This window comes from Diachasmimorpha longicaudata, chromosome 16 (assembly GCF_034640455.1).
Source record: "Diachasmimorpha longicaudata isolate KC_UGA_2023 chromosome 16, iyDiaLong2, whole genome shotgun sequence".
In the NCBI taxonomy this organism is placed as follows: Eukaryota; Metazoa; Arthropoda; class Insecta; order Hymenoptera; family Braconidae; genus Diachasmimorpha; species Diachasmimorpha longicaudata.
This window is the reverse complement of record NC_087240.1, coordinates 3,247,032-3,267,991: the sequence shown is the minus strand read 5'-3', so window position 1 is coordinate 3,267,991 and position 20,960 is coordinate 3,247,032. Positions and strand designations below refer to the sequence as shown.

Below are 20,960 nucleotides of genomic sequence, written 5' to 3'. Positions count from 1 at the left end.
ACAGGTCTTCCTTTACCTTCCAATATTTTCATTCACCCCGGAGTTATAATTCCAATAGGAATTTGCGAACGGGTATTCCATGAAAACTGGCTTTTTGTCAACTTCACAGGTAATTAGAGAACGAAAAAAAAATTATATTCTGAATAGAATCAAGTTTTCTTCATTTTTTCGTAGCTTCCAATGAAGCTCTAAACCTCTAAAAATAAAAGAAAATCCAGAAACCAATGATTAATTCCCTACAAACTCCCAAATCTTTCTAATCTCGATTATCTCATGCAGACTAGCAGCCCTCGAAGGCCACTTCGAGACAGTTGGTGTGCTGTTGTCTCACAATGCGGATATAAACGCAAAAGACGCAGACGGTCGAAGTACCCTCTACATTCTTGCCCTGGAGAATCGTCTCGCAATGGCGAAATTCCTCCTGGAGAATGCACGTGCTGATGTGGAGAGCCGTGACTCCGAGGGTAGAACACCCCTGCACGTATCATCATGGCAGGGTCACGACGAAATGGTGGATCTGTTGTTGAGCGCAGGAACAGCGAGTGTAAACGCCTGTGACAATGAAAATCGAACGCCCCTTCACTCAGCAGCGTGGCAGGGTCACGCAGGCATCGTGAGAATTCTCCTAGAGCACAGGGCGACACCTGATCACACCTGCAATCAGGGCGCCACAGCCCTGGGGATCGCTGCCCAGGAGGGTCACGAGCACTGTGTCCGAGCACTACTCAATCACGGTGCTGATCCCAGTCACTCTGATCACTGTGGAAGGAACGCAATTAAAGTGGCTGCAAAGAGTGGTCATGATACAGTGGTGAGACTCCTGGAGGAGCACTCGGCGAATCAGAGGAGCCTGAGACCAGCAGTCAATGGTGGAAGCAGTTCAGCAACATCAGTAACGTCTAATTCAACAGCTGAGACAAAGCCCTCCTCGGCGATTCTCAATCCCCTCTCGACCCAGTACAGCCCGGCCGAGTCTCCGGACTCCACGAAGAGACGGAGCTGTGTATCACTGGGGAATAACTCCAGCAATAGCAAGTCCAGCAGCAATTTAACGGGATCTACCAAGAGCGATCAGGGAAAATTCAGTCAAAATCCAATGGTCAATCAAGTGATCAAAGCACCTCTGTCCTTCACTCAACAGCTCCAACAGTGCTCCAGGGGTGTTAAGAGTCGGCCACTGAGTAAACTACTGTCACCGTTGAAGAGCGAGCCACAATCACCAATTTATGCATCACCACCGCACTCACCACTCAGTGATAGTCTCATTCCTTATTCACCAACGAATACGAGTCCACCCAGTGCTCAAACTGCTGCCAGTGTTATTCAGAGCCAGTTGGGGGTTTCATTGCTCACTGGCAATCAGAGTATTCAGTATAAGCCACAGAGTGGGGGATTTCATCACACGGGAGCTATTTATGAGCCCATTGATATCAAAACTGAATTCATTGATAGGAATGATGGTTCCAAGCCTTTTGAACTCACCAATGAAATGCTGGGACTTAAAATTAAGGATAAGAAGAATGGACATGATGATAAGAGAAATTCAGCGGATACACATTTTACCAGGGACACACATATGAGGATTATATTGGGAAATAGTGGAGCTGGGGTTGGAAGAAATGTTAAACATACGTCTGATCATGTTACATCGAGGTAAGTTGCATATTTTTTCAAGGAAACTCAGTTTCGAAGAGCATTTAATGCATTTATTAATAAATTAATAATTTTTTTCCAAGAGATTTGAAGAAAGATTTTTTTTAACTTCAAATTGCAAATTTTGAATCACCTGATAGATTTAATAATTAATACTCTGCTGGGGCATTTTGTTATTTATGAATTATTGAATTACGCAGTAAAAGTCTTGTTTAACTCCCGATAAAACTGAAAATAACGCTATTAAATTAATTTCCCTGTTCTTAATTTTGGATTCTCTGTTTTCAGTGCAAATTCAAAACCAAAACGAAATGGTTTGGTTACAAATCCGGCAATGCGACTGGTTGCAGGAGTACGCAATGGATTTGAAAATGCAACAAATCGAAATAAACCAATAACCACTCGAGTCAATGGATTCCAGTGGAAAGCTGAGACGCGCAAAGAGACACCTCTGTAAACTAACATTGTCAATAGAACGACGAAGAAAAAAATGTTACAATCATCTGAGACCCGAGTTAGTGAACGAAGAAGGTGAAAGTCAATAAATGATAAATTAATTCGTTTTAATTTGAGCTAAATCAAATTGCCTCGACAAACGTATGTACTTGACGAAGTCATACGGATTACGAAGAACAAAAAAATATAATAAACCCAATACCAAATATTAAACGGCATAGGAAGTGTATGTAGAGAAATAGTGGCGTTAAGTAATCGAAAAAAAAAATAACTTTGTATAAATGTAACGTTAATAACAAAATTCTTAATCGATCTCACTAATACCTATTATTATAAAAATAATAATGTTTGATGATAATTTTTTTAGCATCACGAATGACAAATACTGAGGAAAATAAATGATAATTGAGATTGAGCCCTGGAAGACTGGTTGAATTAACGAAGAGCGTATGGTGCTCAAACGATTTTAATTAAAAAAAATTTTGAGAACTGTAAAGATATGTAAAAAGTTTGGAAGAATAATGATAATGAGATGACTGATATATCGATTTCTAGGTGATGAGTAAATCGAACGAATGCTGATGAATACGTAAAATAATGGCCTCCAATTAATGAATGAGCCTGTGTAAATATATGATTTATGTACCGAACATGATCATATTTATTATTAGATTGTAGTAGGTGATATAGTAATAATAAATGATGAGAATGAAATAAATTAAACTATTGATTCTACATGTAATGAAATTGTTTTATGAAATTGTGTTTCAATAAACTGAGTTCCAATCGCAGATGAACATGGTATATTGAAAATAATTGTCTGGAGTGTGAAATTCCGGACGATTCAGTATCAATGGTATCAGTTACCATTAATTATTAACATAACGTCCCAGGTACTTATCGACTGTATTAACAAAAGCGGACAGACTATAGTAAAGTCTCACGCCAATGTTAATAATGACCCCGGTGGTAGGAAGTGCCACCGGCGATTCTGGCAGTTGACAGCAACAAAAACATTCGCATGTAGACAGCTCACAGGTGATTTCTTTCCATCAAATGAACCTATCCCCTTATTTGCCAATATTTTGTTTGGCGATAATTTTATAAAATTCTAAAGACGAGTAAAAAGTAAATAAAATTTCTTTCACTCTCTCCTCCTCTCGAAAAAATATATAAGTAAAATGATCTTCATCGAGATTCTTTTATTTCGGTTTCCAAGGAAAGACAATTCTTTAAGTTCTCTTGGGAAATGTGATGGTAACTCTTTCAACTTTATTATTATTAAGTCTGTAATTTTTGCTCTTCAAATACTGAAATAAAGAATGTCAATAGACAGCTCCTACCACTTGTAAAGAAGCCATCAAGAGATGGGAAGAGCAGACGGGCAAATCCTCTGGCGAAGCAAAAGAAGTCATTCTGTCATTTCAGTGGCCTCCAATGGAAAGGATGGATAATAATTTATCAATCTTAATTAATGTCGAGTTGGTTCACTTGCAGAGCCTCAAGTATTCTGTTTTAGTGTGTGATGTTATCTCTGATTATTGTTGCTCATAGGAAATTGTCCCTGTCAACTAATATGATTGAAAAAATAGCTGGTCTTGAGGCTCTCCGGAACTTGAAAATCCTGTCCTTGGGGAGAAACTATATAAAGACATTTGCCGGGCTGGAACCTGTTGGAGGGCATTTGGAACAATTATGGATTTCTTATAATCTCATTGAGAAAATCAAAGGTGTCAACGTATTTAAAGCTCTGAAAGTTCTCTACATGGGAAATAATCTCGTAAAGGACTGGTCGGAATTTAATCGACTGCAAGATATCCCAAAATTGGAAGAGCTCATTTTAATAAATAATCCTATTTGTGAGAATTTGGATGCCGAATCCTGGAGGACTCAAGTCACTAGACGTCTTCCAAAGTTAAAGAAATTAGATGGTGTTCCTATTGTGTAAGTAAAAATACAAATTTTCTTATTAATTTTCGATAGTTAATTATTTTCTTTTTCAGACGTCTCGAATAATTCAGATTTTCCGAAAAGATATAACAACATTTGGATTAATTATTATTGGATTAATTAATTAATTAATTAAAACAAATATAAAATGAGATGTTGAATTCATCTATCCACTTTATTATACAAAATTTTGGACAATAGTGACATAATGTCATTCAATCAGTTTCATAATTTTCAACTTTCATATCGTTGATCCCCAGCTCATCATTTTGTTGAAAACTCCTCTCGTATTTCGTGATTTCTAATCGATCATCACAGCCGATGTCTGCGAGACTCTGAATGTAACTATTACCAGCTGGATCATCAAGAACAATTGTCACTGGGTATGTGCCATCCAGGACTTGATCCAATTTTGAAAGGAACTTATCCATTTCTTTTGTAACATTTTTATCAGCACTATCTCCGAAAAACGAAGTATTAGATAATAATTGATCTTTCGTTGCTACGATAATCCCCTCGACAGTTGTGAAACGGCCCCCAAGAGCATCTGGTCCCACTTCCAATTCCAATTCTGGAATTTCCATTGAACATGTTTCAGATTTCAAGACATCTCTGCTGAAATCCTCTTTTCCATTGACTTTAACTTTCATTCTTACTCCTTGGGATTCTATCCCGCAGCCGCTCTTAACTTCATTCGTTTTGTGCCCACACTGATCACATGTCGTCGCCATTATCACCACTTCCTTGAAGTGTGGGATATCTGAATTATTGCGTTAATGAAAAATTAGGATTTTGACAAAAATGGTTGTTTTATCCGCTTAATCAACATGAAATCCAAATAAAAAAATCAAATTCAAATAATTTATCCAGCAGTTTAAAAGGATACTCGTCATTTTCATATTTGTGGAGCACGGAGTGTTGCACTTTGGACAATTGGTGGGGAATGTTAAGACTTCACCCTCCAATTCTTCCAGTGTAAAGCTTCCGGGGTCCATAGGCTTCAACAGTTCATCATTATTTTCTTCGAAAATTCCCAGTGTTTTGTTCTCTGCCTCCGATCTTACGAATTGAATCACCGAACACTGAGGATCCTTTCGTAGTCCATTGAGATTTTCCACGTGCGTTTCCCCGGTGATATCTTCAAAGACAATAGTAAATGGTTCGTCAATGGTTTTCAGAGACTGTAGTTTCGAAATAAATAACTCGATCTCCGCTGCAGTTTCAGGATTTTCTTCTCTTCTTCTCGGCTGATCTTGCTCCAATCCCGTTATGCTTCTGTCAATTATTCCTTCCAATGTCGTTATTTCTAAATAACAAGTCATTCGTGTCAATCCAGTGAACAGTGGAAAATCCAATTAAGAAAAACAAATAAAAGTCTTACCTCCTTTCTGCGATTGCGATGGAATTTCAAAGTTCAACTTCGGTATTGCTACGCTGGTATAATCAGATTTCACCACCTGTCTGTTTAGATCCTTCTTGTCAACGACTTCCAGTTTGATTCTAACTCCTTTCTCATTAATTTTTCCACCATTTTGAAGTTCATTATTTGTGAATCCACAATTTTCACATTCAAAAGACATTAAAATAATGTCTTTGTAATGTGGAATTTTAGTCAGGAGGAGTTTTGTCAAGCCCTTCAAAATTAATATTAAAGATTAGAATTGAGTTTGTTGCTTACGATTAGTTGTACAATACACTTACATTTTTCCCACATTGCATACATAAACTATCAATAATTGTAACTGGAGACTGATCCTCGTCCAGCTCCTTTAGATCTTGGAATATTGGCTCACCACGACCACTTTTATTTTCTGATTCCTGTGCTTGTGATATGGACATATTTCTAATGCCAGTTAATTGCACTGATTATCAAGCAACAAAGAAACTAAAATCCTATTTAATGCTAATTGTATAGTTACAAAGAATGTGTGAGCTTTTGGAGAATTCGACGTCGCGATTGCAGTAAAAAAATAGGTTAGGTGGAAGTTAGAGGTTATGGTTGAAAGGCACGATCATATGGGAATCGGTAAATATACCGCTGGACTCCTGTCGCCTATTATCACATAACAAGTTAGTGGTGAATGAAAAAGATAATATACAATGATGAATCCACTGACATATCGTTTATTAAATGTCTCCAAACTGGGCCACAAAAGCAACTGGAGACTCATCCAGACGTCAACGAAATTAAAGATCTTTTGGGAGCCGAACAGAAGGTCGGGCTTTCCAGAGATATCAGATTATAAAGAAGAAAAGTTGAATCCTTTCCAGAGAATTTATAAAGGTTATTTTCAATTACTTGAGGAATGTAAAAAGCTGAAGGCAGAAATAAAGAGTCACTTGCTCGTTGACCCAGAAATGATCATTTATCCTGGTGAAGTAGATGTTCAGTGGAAATTCAGAGGGGATCCAAAGATCCTTGACCAATGGGTAGTGACATGTGACAGTGACTTCAATCACGGATATTCAAAAGCAGCGTAAGTTTAATTTTAGATAAACGACGAAAGCACTAGTAGTCAACTTAAATTATGGTCACATATTTGCCAATGAAAAATGTAATTGTCACTAGGTTATCATTATCACCAACTGGGGCTGGTTTATTCTCTGGAATCGTCGACACACGAGTCCCACAAGATGGTAAACTACATCGAGCTGGGTATTGCAACGTCAAATCGGTTGTACGACGTGGTGCGTTCCTGATTCAACGACCGTATCAGTGGTTCAGCTACACTCATTGCATACTGCGAGTTCGTGGAGATGGACGAACATATATGGTTAATTTACATTTAGAAAATGAGTTCGATGTTACATGGTCAGATCTCCACAGTTTTCCACTGTACACCAGGGGAGGTCCATACTGGCAGTTCGTTAAAATACCATTTTCTAAATTTTTTTTGGGAAGCAGAGCGAGAATTCAAGACTCCCAGGCACCCCTACGACTTCACGAAGTTAGGGGGATAAGTTTTACAGCCGCCGGTATTGCCGGACCTTTTCACCTAGAATTTGATTACATTGGAGTTCAGCGGGACCCCAAACACACGGAAAAATTCGCCTACGAAATGTACAAACCACCGCATCCCTATTACGTTTAAACTTTCATTTTCTTATCGTCTTTGTTCAGTTGAACGAGCAAATGACTTGGAAAATCCTGAAATATTCAGCGGTTTAATTGTTAACATTGACGGGAAAATTTAAGCATCAACATCATTCAACAGATTTTCATTTCCCTCCATCCCGTACATAATTACACATTGTCCTTAATACTAACATCAAACGATGTAAATGTAAATAACTCGTCCTATTATTTAAGCTTTTATAATGTTTTAATCGCCATAAAAATAAACAACAATATAATATTTCAATGTGTACTGTCACGATGGTGGATTTTCCGAGTGTTTTTTTTTAGAAAGATATTTATAAGTATTTTTGGACATCAAATAACTGATACCACCGGCTACTGTAGTAAAAGCTGTTAGATAACAGAGGCCTTGGAGTAGTGGATGATCGACGAAGTGAAAAACTGGAGCTGCCAAAGTACTAGCGACTAATGACAATTGAACTGCTGTATTCAGTTTACTAGTCAATGTAGGAGCTAGCTGAACCGTTGCATGGGTTGGATCGAAATATCTCGTCAATGTTTTCTGTAGTGGAATTTAAATAGTATATTAATAACAATGATATTGTAAATATTGTGCACCAACGATGAGAATAAATTATTGAGTTTCAAGATGAAAGATAAAAGGTTTCCTACAAATTGTGCTATTCATTATCGGAATACTTACAGGGGCTGGTAAGGAACGATATCTAATGTATGACGCTGCAGCGATCAAACCCACGTCCCTAGCCACTACCAGGACAGTTAGAGGCATGGGAATAAGCTCCACCCATGCCAACGACAAAAATAAAGATCCAACGAGCAATTTGTCAGCCATTGGATCCAAAAAACTACCTAATTTGGACGCCTGGGAGGTCCATGTCCTGGCAATCCAGCCATCAATAAAGTCTGTTAGTCCAGCGAAACCCAGAAGCCACAGGGCCACCTATTTAATCGATCCATTCATTAATACCATTAAGTACTTAATCGTGGGGTAAGTAAATAATTACCTGATAATCGTGGGAAACTATCAAGTAGCTCAGACAAGGCGTTGATATTATCCTGCCAATGCAGAGTAAGTTAGGGATTGTCCAGATATTCTCCCTCTCAATAATTTCTTCTACTTTTTGCTTTGTCTCTTTGAATTCATGAATTATTTTGGCACGCAGAGCTTTTGCTTTGTCACCTCTCATCGACTTTCTCAAGGGCGAAGGGTTTTTATCGTCCACATTGCAGTAAAACCGACTACTCAAGTGCCTTAGGTACTTCTCCATGTGTATTTTGGTCGCCAATTTTGTTGTTCTCAAGTGAAACAACAGCATACACCTCGTGACGCCGAGATTCCTGCGGAATTAATGAAGTGTTATGAACAAAAACGTGTTATGAACAATTTGTGAACGAGCTATTTACATTGTTGCAGCTTCGAAGGAATTTTCCCTTTTTTTCTATCTTCCTACGAACATTGACTACCTCTCGTTGAGGTTAGGTTGGACCAGCGATATAAATCATCACTTAACACGTGTGATTTATAATGTTTTCACTCAAATTGTTGACGATTTGCGGAAACTCCCGAGTTATTTATTTTTCTCATTTCACACGAGCTAATTTCAACAGACGATTATCTTCCAAATCTGAAGGACTTCATTGATGGTCTTGATGGCAAAACAGGCGCGCAAATTACTGTATATTCGAATGTGCCTGTGTAACATTTGCACAATCAGTCCTGATCTATTTATTTATAAATAATGACATATTCCCTATTTCAATCAATTTTTAAAATTTTTTATGATGTTTTTCAATTTGTTTAACATATTCTAAATCAGTTGATCCTGCGAATATATCCGGAAATTGACCCTTTATTATTAAAATTCGCGAAATGTGGGAACTCTCTCCCCTTTGTTTAGTGACATTTTCAACATTTTTTTTTCTTTATTTTTTATTGAATTTTTCTTTCTCTGTGGATTATGATAAAAGTCATGTCAGATTGCGGTTGACTCTCCTGACCTGCGCGCAAACATTAGAGTGCATTTTCCCATATTAAACTACCCCCTGACTACGATAACATAAAGATGCGCAAGCGTTACTTCACCCTCCCCCTTTCTTCAACGTGAAATTTTCTCGGTGGCGCACGTATCCTGCAGAGCAACAGAGTGCTGTATTCCCCCGCCCACGTATTATTCGGCGTATAAGCACGTTTGTAATCAAACAAACGAGACCAGGAGATTCATAGCAAGGTGGTAACATCATCACCATCATCTTTACCGTAATCACCGTTGATAGAATGCGTGCGTTATACCAGGGCGGCTCTCCATCAGCCGTCGATTAACGAAGGGAAAGGCAACTGGAATTTTTATTTCACTGACAATCATGATACTGACTGGATCAGACCATTTTCTTGCGGGTAAGTCCACTACCCCTACTGCACGTCAATTACTTCGATAAAATCCACTTGCCCATTTATTCATGCGTGATTTTCCAAGGTTATCTCCCCGTGATGATGAGGGATATTGAACGTTATGGAGAATTTATAGGAGTTGATATTCGACCCTTGGTTTATTCCCTTTCCAGCCACGTACATGCGTGTACATATTTTTATTCTTCTCATTTGGCAGTTGAGCTTGAAAATAAGACACCAGTAGTCGGTCTTCCATGGTTGGGTAACAAAAATTTTGTCACTTTTAGGACCGGTGGGATTGACAGCCTTTCTTGGAACAGTCGCTGGATTCGTTACTCTACTTCTGGTTTTATTCCTCTACCTGTCGAAAAAATGGACATTAACACCTGTGCCACAGACAACCCTCTTCGGGGGTATATGTGTTCCATTGAATGAACCAGCTGAGTGTAATGGCACACCAGTTGCCAAGGGTCTGGGCAAAGTACTGGCGTATGCTGATCCGGAGACAAGTTCAGACTCGGAGGAGGATGCTCTCCGAAGGCTTCAATCTTCTCAGACTTCTCACATTCCACTACCAGACACGTTGACTATTCAGACGGGGGACTCTCCCATAGTCGTCGATACAGCCAATTCATGCAGCACTTGTCCTGATGAGCACACAGCTGATCAGCATGAGTGTGTCGTTGATGTTGGATCTCCAAGCATGATATTGGAGAGTCGAGGATGTGTGGAAGAGGAGGAAGAGGTGGGGATTATCGAGGAGGTGTGCACCCCATCATCGAATGAACCTCGACAAGCTCTTGTTGGATCAATGGACGAGTTTGGTTGTCTGGAAGTGGCTTTTCTGTACGATGCACCAATGCGCGAGATGACAGTACAAGTTCTTCAGGGAAAAAATTATCCAGCTGGCATTGGTGGCAGCCAAGTGAGACTTGTTCTGCTGCCATCGAAAAAACAAAGACGCAAGACTCGGGTACGTCAGGGCTGTTCACCGCAGTATATGGAGAGCTTTTTACTGCCTCGAGTCAATCCCGAAGATGTCAATGCAATGGGAGTGAGACTGAGGGTTTATCAGTGGAGTGGAAGAATGCGACGGGAGAGACTGCTGGGGGAAGCACGTGTTTGCTTCGATCAGATAAATCTCCAATTGGAGACAATACTCTGTCTACCATTACAACCACCACCGCGCTCATCTGTTCATGACTGGGGTACAACGACGAGTTTAACTCGAAGTGATTCAACAGGCTCTCAACAATCAGTACAATCGTATGCATCACCAACAACACCTCCATATGGGAGCAGTATGAAAGGGGGGAGTATTGCTGAGATACTCATTGGTCTTGCTTATAATGGTACTACTGGACGTTTGTCCGTGGAGATAATAAAGGGATCACATTTTCGAGGCGGTGGTGGCAGTGATACCAAACCACCTGACACCTATGTCAAGCTCACGCTCGTCGACAGTAATGGACATGAAATGGGGAGATCCAAGACAGGACTCAGACGTGCACAACCTAATCCACTCTACAAGGAAACATTCATCTTTCAGGTTGCTCTGTTTCAGCTGGGGGATGTTACACTGTTTATTTGTGTCTACAATCGACGACGCTCAGCGATGGGCAAAAAGGGACGTGAAATGATCGGCTGGTTGTGTCTAGGACTCAATAGCTCAGGACCAGAGGAACTTCAACACTGGAATGACATGCGTTCAGCACGTTCACCTACACAATTGCAGCGTTGGCACTCACTTCTACGACCGTAAGTTTTGAATTTTCTTTTGATCTTGCAAATTGTTTTTGGAAATCGTTGGTCTTCAGTGCTTGAAGAAAATTAATTGAGTGGAGAGCACAGTTGGGACGGTGCTCGGGGCTTCTCTCCCTTCTAATGAGGAGGGAGTATTGAGGTCAATCAATTTCTATCAATTGTTTAACTAAAAAACATTTTGATGGTAAGACACCATGTGTTTTTCATTTGCGATAAGTAAACAGGTGAGAAATAAAATATTGAAACACTTTAGGGCATAAAGTGTGCCAATTTTTTCCCGTCCTAAAGTTTAGGCGGTGGTGAGTTTCTCGTTTTTATCGATTTGTCGTCAAGTTGTAATTCTTGTCAATGGTGAAAATCGATTCACCGGTGACCTTAATTCGTCATTATTGTTACGGTGAAAAAAAAGCAACCTAAACATGTGTAAAGAATGCAAAAACATAAAATGTCGATAGTAAAGAAAATCCATGGCACGCCGATTTCTTATATCCCATTCGTGCCTGAAAAAAAATACAAAAGAGAACAAAAAGCGACATAAAAACGTCACCTTTGATCTTCATTTTTACGTTTTGTGCCTTTTCAACGCTCCTCAACGCTTGTCCGTTTGTTATTATATACTCGAATCAACGTCAAAGAGAAAAAAACCGAAATTGTATCCGGTATTAGTCCGGTATTTTGACATTGATTTCTTAGAATTTATCCAATGACATGTAGCAAAATGGATAGTTTTTCCTCTTGTCGTTAAAATTGCAAAATATTACGTCATTATTTATTGTTTTACCTCACACTTGTATTATTTTTCCTCGACTTATTACAGTATTAACAGCACAAAGAATGAAAATGACTAATACACTCGTGATTTTGCTTAACAATATATTAAGTTATTATTAACATCGATTTTTCGGTAAATAATTTTCTCTACTGCAAATGACTATCTGTTTTGGATAATATCATTACCTAAAAGAACTGCTTACATAGATTTTTTTCCTCATAACGCAACTTTTACGCCGATTGACGTAAAAAAAGAATTTTTATTCATATGAATCGTTTTACAACTACTTGAGAAGAAATAAAGAATCACGCACGTTACGCTTTGGTGTTTAATACGACGCAAAACTCATATAAAGTACATTATAATGGCAAATTGTGATTTTAATATTAATAATATTTGGCTGAAGGGATTACGTTGAACGATCACTTGATTTCAACTATGAATATCGATTATAGGAGCAGATTAATTACTCAAATTTAGTAAAAATGTACTTCATTGAAATTAAACTTAGTTTAATGCGACGAAAATAAGTGGATGATTTTGCTGGTCAAAATTTAACTTGTTTAATCCATGAGATTAAAAGCAAATTGTTGAATTTCTAATTTTTCCAGATGTAATATATACGTAACATGATTATTTAGGGGGAATCCCCTGAAACTTGAAAACCGCTGGCGAGAGCTATAGAGTGATATCATTTGATGCTCTAAAGAGCATTAAAAATAGAAATATAGTTTTACCGTGAAAGATGGGGTAAAACGAATTGAATCCTGCATGATTGCCATTTTTTAGATGTTCGATAGATCGATTGAGCCGCTGTAGAGGTTGACAAATTGCGAAGGATTCCCCCTTTAAAGACGATACTCTCTTTACTAAATATTAATTCTGTCATTCCCCGCGAAATGGCCATTAATAGACGAATAATAAAGTTACAAGGACTCAGAAACATATTAAAATCGTAATAAAAATTAATCGGGATGGGGGGAGAATTTAATGGATTGAATCACTTAGATTGAATAATTTTCCAATTCCTACATAATTGAAACCTACTATAATAACATTTTTATAATGACTCAATAATAAACAATGAATAATAAAGAGAGGAATGTTGTGACGATATGGACGCAATATATTAGTCATTTGATAATGGCCGAGCAATATCATAATCCATAAATGGGTCCTCGTAATCTCAAATTACATTTTATGATAATTGAGTGACTGATGCACGTGCAGCATTCATGAAAATGCAAGGAATAGAATGACATTAGATTCCTTTATTTCAATGAACGAGATGGGACGGAATTATCTTCAAAATATTAATGAATCGATAATTAAATAATAAAAGTATTGCAAGACCGAAGGCACTTGAATGTTGAAATAAAGACATTGAAATGTACAACAAACAATGAATTCACTATCTAAATTTATTCGGATCATGACATAAGTGGATTTTTTTTCATCGATCACGTGAAACAATTGAATCATACATTTAACAATCAATATTTTGAATCCATACAAAGTGTTTTTCATAAGAAAAAGAAGGGAAAAACAACTGCACTCTCTTTTGGTCAATGAAATATAGAGGATGAATCGACCAGTGTTTGAACCCTAGAATGGAACTTTTGTTCTTTTTCTAATCAATATCGTGTTTATAAACTCAATAAAACTTTCTTAAATTGATGTTTGACGACGTGTATTCGTTTCAACACTGGACTATTCACCCTAGTTCATTGAAATTTGTACGTCTACTGCACAAAAATTTAGAACAAAAAATCTTGACTAAATGTTACCACATTACAGTGTATCGATTAATATTTATGGCGTTTTGTAAAAAAAAGCAAAAAAAAATCAATTGCATACAGATCGTACTAATTAATAATCACTTATTATAGAAATATCCACCTAAGCTGATGATAAAGATGAAATATTTAGTAAATTCAATACAATGAATTTTTATTCCAAAACCTTCATGTACAATGAATTAATAAAAAGCTTTAGAGAACATATTTTTCCAATAATTCTTGTTTCTTTCTGGCTAATAATGCCTGACAAATGTCTTCTTGTGATGGCACGGTTTTTTGCCTAGTGTCAAATTCAGGATCTTCAGGCGTTATGTCTTTAGGTGGTACCCAGTCTCTTACAGCTTTTTCTCGCTCCTCTTGTTCCATTTTTTGTTCGAGAGGTAGTAAAATTCCATCGTCATCATCTCTGTATCCATAATAATCCGCGTCAATGTCTTTCATTAGTTCTGCTCGTGTTTTTCTGGGAGGTGGTGGTGGCTCCTGCTCGAATAATTCCCGGACTCCTGGCAATTCTTTGGCAGCTCCGAAGTATTTATATCCTCGATTTCCCGGTACCTAAATCACCCACAATTTGGTAATCGATTAAAAACGTGTTTTGGACGATCGAATAACCATTTAGTAAATAAATTACTAATTTTATTATTGCGACGATTGCTTGTATTACCTCGCGTCCTTCATGATCCAACATTTTTGGTCCAACGCGTGAGTAATCAGGACCTCCCAGTTCCTTAATTTGAGCCTCCCAGTGTCGTTTTTCCCTCAGTAACTTATTAATCTCGTCATTCAAATCACGTATTCTGAATTCACCCAATCCCGCATTTTGTATTTGCGCAACTTTTTTTGCAATTTCTCGAATAATTTGCATTCTCCATTTTTCGGCTTTTCTCAAGTCTCGACACTCCGAAGCAAGATATGGTCGTCTTTCCTGTTCTTTTTTTATACCTTCACCGCTCTGAGCCGCTCTCCATCGAGCTAATGTTGTCCTAAATAACAATTGGAAAATTTAAATAACATACTGAGATTCCATATCGAATGAAAATTACCAAAAAAAACTGCAAAAGCCGTTTCTATTTCAGTTTCAACTTACATAGCTTTCTCTGCATTACGAGCCTGGAAAAAAAATATGATTAAATAAAACCAGATAACTTTTGCAAACTCAGTTATTGGAATGAAATAAATAATTATACAACAGAAAAACAGAACATTTCAGTGAGACAATCCATTATTACTCACCATGATCTTCAATCTGAGTTGTCAAATTAATTTCAATATTCCTGGACCAGTGAACAATCCCAACACTACGTTATTTACCAATTATATTACTATCAGAATTATTTGTGAAACGAAAACCTTTTGAAAGTTCTACATCAAGTATGGAAATAACTTGATGTATTTGTTTATAATGTTTACGAATTGCTCATGAATACATAACCAACAAAAAAATGCTGAGTGACGCCATCATACGGCACCTCCTGAACTCGATCCTCCCCCCCACAGAGTGGTGATGCAGTGAACTAACATAACCATGTTCTCATCTACATAAAATCGTGCGTTCTCGGTTAAGTTATTATTTCTCCTTCTTTATTACGCTCTGTATTTAATGCAATGACAATCTATCAATCAACTCCAATCAGTTGTATTATTTTACTATTAACCACCATGAATTTACTGTTGAATATATTTTTTTCTACCACATGTGCAATGTATACAACGATTTGATGGAAAAGTGAATCATCTTTGTGTGTTGTGACGTAATTGTAAATTTCTTAAATCACAGTGGCTGCAAAATTAATGAGTGAAATGGAGGAAAAAAGTCTTGTTGAAAAATGACGTGGTAAGAAAAGATTCATCCGCAGATAAACCTGCAAAAACTACAGAATTGGAGAGCAAAGAATAAGTTAGAGAGCATCACTTCACAAAAAGGTATGAATATTTTTTTGCAGAACATTGAGACAGCATTTTCTTCATTTTTTTCGTTTTTTATTCAACGATTGTTGTCTACCAAACTCTGAAATCTCGTAGATTTCAAAACAATTCGACACACATGGACCAACCAGTGTTTAATTTCAATGATAACCTTGATAAAATATTCTAGTCTACAACGGCTCTATAATTTTTTACACACATATACGCACACACTATTGCACAGTAGTTTTTTAAAACCATTTTCCTGTCAATACCCAACCAGTACGATCACAGACATAATGAATGCAATCAGCAATAAATTAATATGGCATTAATAAAATTGTATTTTTCCGGAGCGAGCAAAATTCGCAATTGTTATCGTCTTATCTAAGTGATCGACTGAATTCCCATCTTTAATGCTCGTAGAAACATTGAAAATAAATTTCAAACGACTTCTGCATAAAACGAGAGAAGGAAAACCCAATCCCAGTTGCAATTCTGAAATATCTTATTCTCCACAATTAGACTAACTGGAAATGGAAGACAGTCAGAAGACGGAAGATGTGTGGCACAGAGGGAAAACAGATAATCGTAATGAAATATTCAATAACGACAGTGCAGCTGGTTCTGTTGATACAAATTCTACATCATTAGCTGACATTTTTGATACTGCATTCACGTCAACTGCAGATCCATCACCTCAGCGATGCCCAACAGGTAAAAAATATTCAAAGTGTTGAAGTATCTCGTTAAATCCCAACGAATAAATAATTAATATTTCCGGAGCAAATGAATATCCTCCAAAAAGCGTCGACATACACAACCGAACACAAAATTCCATTTTATATTTTTTATGATGTAAAAATTTATAGGTACTGAGATGGAATTCGATCATTTATTTGCCGAGTCCGATATCGAGGAGACAGACTCCCAAAATCGAATCGAGCAATTGACAAACCCAGCGAATCACTCAGAGAGCAGTGATCAGTTCGATTATCCATCATATGCGTCGCAAAATACAACTGTGGAGCGGTATCTGTATGAACGAAGACAAGCACGCGTAAATCATCAAACTATCCGCGACTCAGGATTGTGTACCAGATTGTACGAGAGTTTTCGAATAAGAAATATGACGCCTGAAATTGAGGAAACTGACTCGCGAAATCGAGTTGAGCAATTGACAAATCCAAGCAATCGTCCAGAAGCCGGTGATTGTTTTCCCTATCCATCCTATGCATCGCAAAATACAACTGTGGAGCGATATCTGTTTGAGCGAAGACAAGCCCGTATGAATCATCAAAATATGCGCCATTCGAGATTCTGCATTGAACCGTACGGGAGTTATCGAATAAGAAATATGATGCGAAATAGAGAATTATCGTTGTCAACACGATATAATAGAAATGAGCTGGACAAGCTACCGGTGAATAACCCTCAGAGGGATTTTGTGAGTACTGCAGGACCGTCGAGGATTATTGACGTACCAGTCGATTACAGGTAACACTATCCTATCCAGCGAGATAATTATAACCTGTTTTGATTTTAATTTAATCAACAATTTTTAGTATTACGGGAACTGCTAATAATTATCCGGGCAATACGATTGCTGAAATCAACAGTGGTGAGTCAGTCGTCAGTGATTCAGCGCCTTATCAGACTCATCCGCAGTCAGTTGCCATCTCCCAGAGTGTATCACACCCCAATCGCCGTAAATTTTGCATATTCATATCTGACTATTAAAAACCACTGGGTTATTTATTTCTTACTACATAACTATAGCAATAATAATAATGAACAATATTATCCCGTTTAGAATCTGACGATACGCCGTCGGCGCCTGATTTGCAACTAGATTGGTCCACTTCCAGTAGCGAGAGTGACGACGAAGATGATTCAGTCAAAGTATTGGGGACAATTAATGTATGATAATAGAGTTGTCCAAAATAGTTGATTATTTAATCGAAAATAATCAAATTCATGTATTTATTAATTTAGGCTAATCAGAATGGAGATCAAGAGCAGGAGCAACGGAAGCAGGCAGTGCCTGTTGTTGATTTAACTGCTGAATCTGATGAAGAACACGCTGATCAAGCGAGTTCCAGTCATACTTTGCAGCCACAAGTATCGGGGGTACAGAGACCAAGGTACATTCAATACGTTCATTAGCTTGATATTGAATATTTTTAGAATCATTTTGATAAATGATAAGACGCCTTTTATGTGATATTTACCAATAAAACTATCAGCTACAAACAAATATTAATTAAATCATTATTATGACATATTTCAGGAAACATATACATTGTGCACATGCAAGTCATAATTTCAATCGGATGCGGCGGATGATGCAATCACGCTATCATGTATACCAACGTCAAGACCATCGATCTCTGTATGACAGACCGCCAAATGCTGGTGGTAGCACAGGCTATCAAATACATCCAATTCATCAGCGCATCTGGCTGCGCCAGCAGAGAATGCAAGAAACTCAGCGGCGCACATTGTACTCGAGATTATCGGCTCTACGGTATTTCCAACAACAGCATCAGCAGCAGCGACAGCAGCGACAGCAGCAGCAGCAGCAGCAGCAATCACCATCAGACCAACAGCCACCACCAGCTGCTCATCCTGGGGCATACCAAGCTGATCGTTACATCGTTGATTCCAGTAATCCAGACGCACTTCCACCACCCAGAAATCCTTGCTTGATCAATAACAACTCAAGCCAACCGCATAATTACTCAAGACACCCTGAATTACCACTGCCACAGCAACCAACAGTCTACAGTCATCCAGAGGCCAGTGGCCCAACTGCACTAGTCAGCATTGGCAATCAACCACCTTATCCAGTCCCACTTGTGCTAAATGAAATGAGAAATGACGACATTGAGAACAGCCAGGCAAGTGATAATATACCAACAATACCAGTTCATCAACATGTTCATCATCACATGTATCACTGGTCACCTATAACACCCTATCCTTATCAAACAACGTCCATGGCCAGAATGCCACATTTACATATTAGTATTTCACCTCATATGCCGAACAATGTGTCGACTGAGATAGCACCGTATCCAGTACCACTGCCAGAATTTGTATTGCAGCAAGCTCGACATATAACGGCAGGCCTCGAAAATTATATGAGAATTGTTGATTTACGACGTATGTCGCATATTAATTGTGGAGCAACTCAAGAGTCTATTGAGAGTCACACATTCCCTCATAAATATAAACTGGTTAAGAAGTTGGAAAGTGGTGAGGATATGGAAAAATGTACAATATGTCTGTCGGAATTTGAGGACTGTGAGAGTGTTAGAAGACTGCCTTGTATGCATTTATTCCACAAAGATTGTGTTGACCAATGGCTATGTACCAACAAACGGTGTCCAATATGTCGTGTTGATATTGAAACTTTTCCACGCAAAGAGTTATCTGCAACTATTTAGCTTAAGATCAACTATGACCCGTTATATTATTATTATTATTATTATTATTATTATTATTATTATTATCCAATTAATTTTTTGGTGTATGGAAACACGAAGGACAATGAATAATTCAGCTCCAATAGACACTTGCTCACGAGTTGTCAAGAAAAAAAAAATTGATAGCAATTGCATTTTATCTTTCATCAAACAGATCTAGTACTGAACTTTAAGGAGCAAGAAAATATAATATTTTCGAAGTAAAATTAGGGTATATAGCAATTTTCAAATTGTACATGCTGAAGATAATTCATGGTTCTCTTTCCACTACCATATTACATAAGGGATTGGTCAGTTTAATAATTCAAAGACTGTTAAATTGAGTAATAGAAAATTGCAACTTCTCCGAAATTCAATCGAGTAGACACTTTTTTTTTCGCCTCTTGATAAACGGCAGAATAATTTTAAATATTCAATATTTTCTGCATGTGAATCGATTTTTTTAAATTAAAACATTTTAAAGTCTTTGGACAAATTGTCTGAACAAAAACTAGTCTTTATTTTTAATTTATAATCTCATCTGCTACCTTTACGGGTGATTTAATATGCTTCAATTCTCATTTGGCATGGATTGCCGAATTAAACACTTGCAAGGCTCCGGTGAAATCCATATCATTAAAATTTATTAACTTTTCATTCCCATATTCTTTATATAGCTACGTTATTTTTATGGAAATTTGTCAACAAATTGGAGGAAAGATATTATTAATAATGATAATGGAGTTTTCGGAAGTTGAAAGGAATTAAATTTTCCTTTCTCCGTTGAGAGAGAGGAGAGCAGTGACAAATTGACGTTTTCACCTGTAAATCACGTCTTATAAACAATTTTCCTAAGTGTGTAGACTTATCGTCCCCTAGATAGTTGATCTTGTTGAATAATATAAAAACTCAATCAATGGAATGAAACAATTCAAGTAGAATTAAATCAAATCAATCATGAGACAATTAGTATGATAAAGGTGCTGATTTTTTTTCTACATATATTATAAGCGTCATTATTACTAACATTGTTATCATTATTAATATTATTATTATTTTTATAGATCATTGTGTAATGCCAACATCTTTAGGAATGAAACTACCTATTGATTAAATAACATTGTCAGTTGATGACGATGACAATGATAATAATAATTTTCTATTCATCCTAAATTCCATATCTTTAATTGTAAATATCCTGCTAGCTAGTGTATTATTGATTGTACTGGTTTTATTGTTGAATTAGGATAATAGAATAAACGTTATACGGAATATTTTTGCATTTTTTTCTTTGAAACTTGGTAAACAATCTCCAAAAATATCCTGCACATGTCAACAAATTAATTCTGAAAATAATCAAATTATAATGCCCATTAGAAGTGATTTTATTTTTTCCATTGAATAAAATGAAAAATGTGTTTTCTTTTAATTTTCTATAGATGACTCGTTTCGAGTAATTATTTAAAAAATCAGCGGGGAATACTCGCGTTTCCTCTTTTAAAAATAGAAACCAAATACTGTGAAATTATATAAACATATATATAATTTGTTCCCTGAAATCAAGCACAATAGATCCATCCGGTTTATTATTTACAAATGACTGCATTTATCTGATTCTCTAATCATTATGATTTAATGGTGATGTATTGTTAATGACACTTTATACCTCATTGAATAATTTTCCGGAAAGCTACTGTTGGTGGAA

The 20,960-nt window shown here is 37.1% G+C and overlaps 8 protein-coding genes across 12 annotated transcripts in view; 5 read left to right on the top strand and 3 right to left on the bottom strand.

The window, feature by feature from the left end:
- Positions 1-2,856, top strand: part of LOC135169927 (ankyrin repeat domain-containing protein 50) — an 80,207-nt gene extending 77,351 nt beyond the window's left edge. For all 3 annotated transcript variants that reach the window (XM_064135345.1, XM_064135346.1, XM_064135344.1), the window contains 2 exons: positions 280-1,653; positions 1,942-2,856. In XM_064135345.1, the coding sequence (XP_063991415.1) occupies positions 280-1,653; positions 1,942-2,110 (1,543 nt within the window). In that variant the 3' untranslated portion in view covers positions 2,111-2,856. The remainder of the gene's footprint in view (positions 1-279; positions 1,654-1,941) is intronic.
- A 189-nt stretch (positions 2,857-3,045) lies between these two features.
- On the top strand, positions 3,046-4,073 carry LOC135169932 (dynein axonemal light chain 1). The gene is made up of 3 exons (XM_064135352.1): positions 3,046-3,366; positions 3,442-3,590; positions 3,664-4,073. Exons 1-3 carry the CDS (start codon positions 3,364-3,366, stop codon positions 4,055-4,057), a joined length of 546 nt encoding a protein of 181 aa, XP_063991422.1. The 5' UTR covers positions 3,046-3,363; the 3' UTR covers positions 4,058-4,073.
- A 142-nt stretch (positions 4,074-4,215) lies between these two features.
- Positions 4,216-5,898, bottom strand: LOC135170296 (zinc finger protein ZPR1). The gene is made up of 4 exons (XM_064135999.1): positions 5,761-5,898; positions 5,441-5,693; positions 4,946-5,365; positions 4,216-4,819 (listed from the first exon to the last, which is right to left on the bottom strand). The coding sequence occupies exons 1-4, from the start codon at positions 5,896-5,898 to the stop codon at positions 4,275-4,277; spliced, it is 1,356 nt and encodes a 451-aa protein (XP_063992069.1). The 3' UTR covers positions 4,216-4,274.
- A 261-nt stretch (positions 5,899-6,159) lies between these two features.
- Positions 6,160-7,800, top strand: LOC135170303 (complex I intermediate-associated protein 30, mitochondrial). Its single transcript, XM_064136008.1, has 2 exons — positions 6,160-6,536; positions 6,629-7,800. Exons 1-2 carry the CDS (start codon positions 6,160-6,162, stop codon positions 7,149-7,151), a joined length of 900 nt encoding a protein of 299 aa, XP_063992078.1. The 3' UTR covers positions 7,152-7,800.
- Positions 7,359-8,871, bottom strand: LOC135170304 (probable cardiolipin synthase (CMP-forming)). Its single transcript, XM_064136009.1, has 4 exons — positions 8,564-8,871; positions 8,164-8,497; positions 7,842-8,099; positions 7,359-7,700 (listed from the first exon to the last, which is right to left on the bottom strand). Coding segments are annotated over exons 1-4 (864 nt in total). The 5' UTR covers positions 8,566-8,871; the 3' UTR covers positions 7,359-7,430.
- A 398-nt stretch (positions 8,872-9,269) lies between these two features.
- Syt14 (Synaptotagmin 14) lies at positions 9,270-14,087 on the top strand. Its single transcript, XM_064135992.1, has 2 exons — positions 9,270-9,554; positions 9,836-14,087. The coding sequence occupies exons 1-2, from the start codon at positions 9,521-9,523 to the stop codon at positions 11,308-11,310; spliced, it is 1,509 nt and encodes a 502-aa protein (XP_063992062.1). The 5' UTR covers positions 9,270-9,520; the 3' UTR covers positions 11,311-14,087.
- LOC135170307 (pre-mRNA-splicing factor ISY1 homolog) lies at positions 13,488-15,329 on the bottom strand. The gene is made up of 4 exons (XM_064136012.1): positions 15,117-15,329; positions 14,971-14,993; positions 14,548-14,866; positions 13,488-14,438 (listed from the first exon to the last, which is right to left on the bottom strand). Exons 1-4 carry the CDS (start codon positions 15,117-15,119, stop codon positions 14,076-14,078), a joined length of 708 nt encoding a protein of 235 aa, XP_063992082.1. The 5' UTR covers positions 15,120-15,329; the 3' UTR covers positions 13,488-14,075.
- A 113-nt stretch (positions 15,330-15,442) lies between these two features.
- On the top strand, positions 15,443-20,529 carry LOC135170286 (dual specificity protein kinase splA). 3 transcript variants are annotated; one of them, XM_064135984.1, is made up of 7 exons: positions 15,443-15,806; positions 16,314-16,505; positions 16,661-17,285; positions 17,354-17,409; positions 17,602-17,708; positions 17,784-17,932; positions 18,079-20,529. In XM_064135984.1, the coding sequence occupies exons 2-7, from the start codon at positions 16,325-16,327 to the stop codon at positions 19,235-19,237; spliced, it is 2,277 nt and encodes a 758-aa protein (XP_063992054.1). In that variant the 5' UTR covers positions 15,443-15,806; positions 16,314-16,324; the 3' UTR covers positions 19,238-20,529. The 3 variants fall into 3 exon arrangements, with proteins under 3 accessions (XP_063992054.1, XP_063992052.1, XP_063992051.1); XM_064135982.1 differs by having other exon boundaries at positions 15,445-15,806; positions 16,215-16,505; positions 17,354-17,496; XM_064135981.1 differs by having other exon boundaries at positions 15,447-15,806; positions 17,354-17,496.
- The last annotated feature ends 431 nt before the right edge of the window (positions 20,530-20,960 follow it).

Bases quoted from the DNA above. Each gene is read 5' to 3' on its own strand.
- LOC135169932 (XM_064135352.1), top strand. The intron at 3,591-3,663 runs GTTGGTTCACTT...TGTTGCTCATAG, and splicing joins TCAATCTTAATTAATGTCGA to GAAATTGTCCCTGTCAACTA.
- LOC135170296 (XM_064135999.1), bottom strand. From the start codon at position 5,898: ATGTCCATATCACAAGCACAGGAATCAGAAAATAAAAGTGGTCGTGGT. The intron at 5,366-5,440 runs GTAAGACTTTTA...CTTGTTATTTAG, and splicing joins ATCGCAATCGCAGAAAGGAG to AAATAACGACATTGGAAGGA. The intron at 4,820-4,945 runs GTATCCTTTTAA...GCAATAATTCAG, and splicing joins CACAAATATGAAAATGACGA to ATATCCCACACTTCAAGGAA.
- LOC135170303 (XM_064136008.1), top strand. From the start codon at position 6,160: ATGATGAATCCACTGACATATCGTTTATTAAATGTCTCCAAACTGGGC. The intron at 6,537-6,628 runs GTAAGTTTAATT...AATTGTCACTAG, and splicing joins CACGGATATTCAAAAGCAGC to GTTATCATTATCACCAACTG.
- LOC135170304 (XM_064136009.1), bottom strand. The intron at 8,100-8,163 runs GTAATTATTTAC...TCGATTAAATAG, and splicing joins TAGTTTCCCACGATTATCAG to GTGGCCCTGTGGCTTCTGGG. The intron at 7,701-7,841 runs GTAAGTATTCCG...ATTCCACTACAG, and splicing joins ATCGTTCCTTACCAGCCCCT to AAAACATTGACGAGATATTT.
- Syt14 (XM_064135992.1), top strand. From the start codon at position 9,521: ATGATACTGACTGGATCAGACCATTTTCTTGCGG. The intron at 9,555-9,835 runs GTAAGTCCACTA...TGTCACTTTTAG, and splicing joins ATCAGACCATTTTCTTGCGG to GACCGGTGGGATTGACAGCC.
- LOC135170307 (XM_064136012.1), bottom strand. The intron at 14,867-14,970 runs GTAAGTTGAAAC...ATTGTTATTTAG, and splicing joins CGTAATGCAGAGAAAGCTAT to GACAACATTAGCTCGATGGA. The intron at 14,439-14,547 runs GTAATACAAGCA...TGGGTGATTTAG, and splicing joins TGGATCATGAAGGACGCGAG to GTACCGGGAAATCGAGGATA.
- LOC135170286 (XM_064135982.1), top strand. From the start codon at position 16,325: ATGGAAGACAGTCAGAAGACGGAAGATGTGTGGCACAGAGGGAAAACA. The intron at 17,286-17,353 runs GTAACACTATCC...AACAATTTTTAG, and splicing joins GACGTACCAGTCGATTACAG to TATTACGGGAACTGCTAATA. The intron at 17,497-17,601 runs GTAAATTTTGCA...TATCCCGTTTAG, and splicing joins TGTATCACACCCCAATCGCC to AATCTGACGATACGCCGTCG.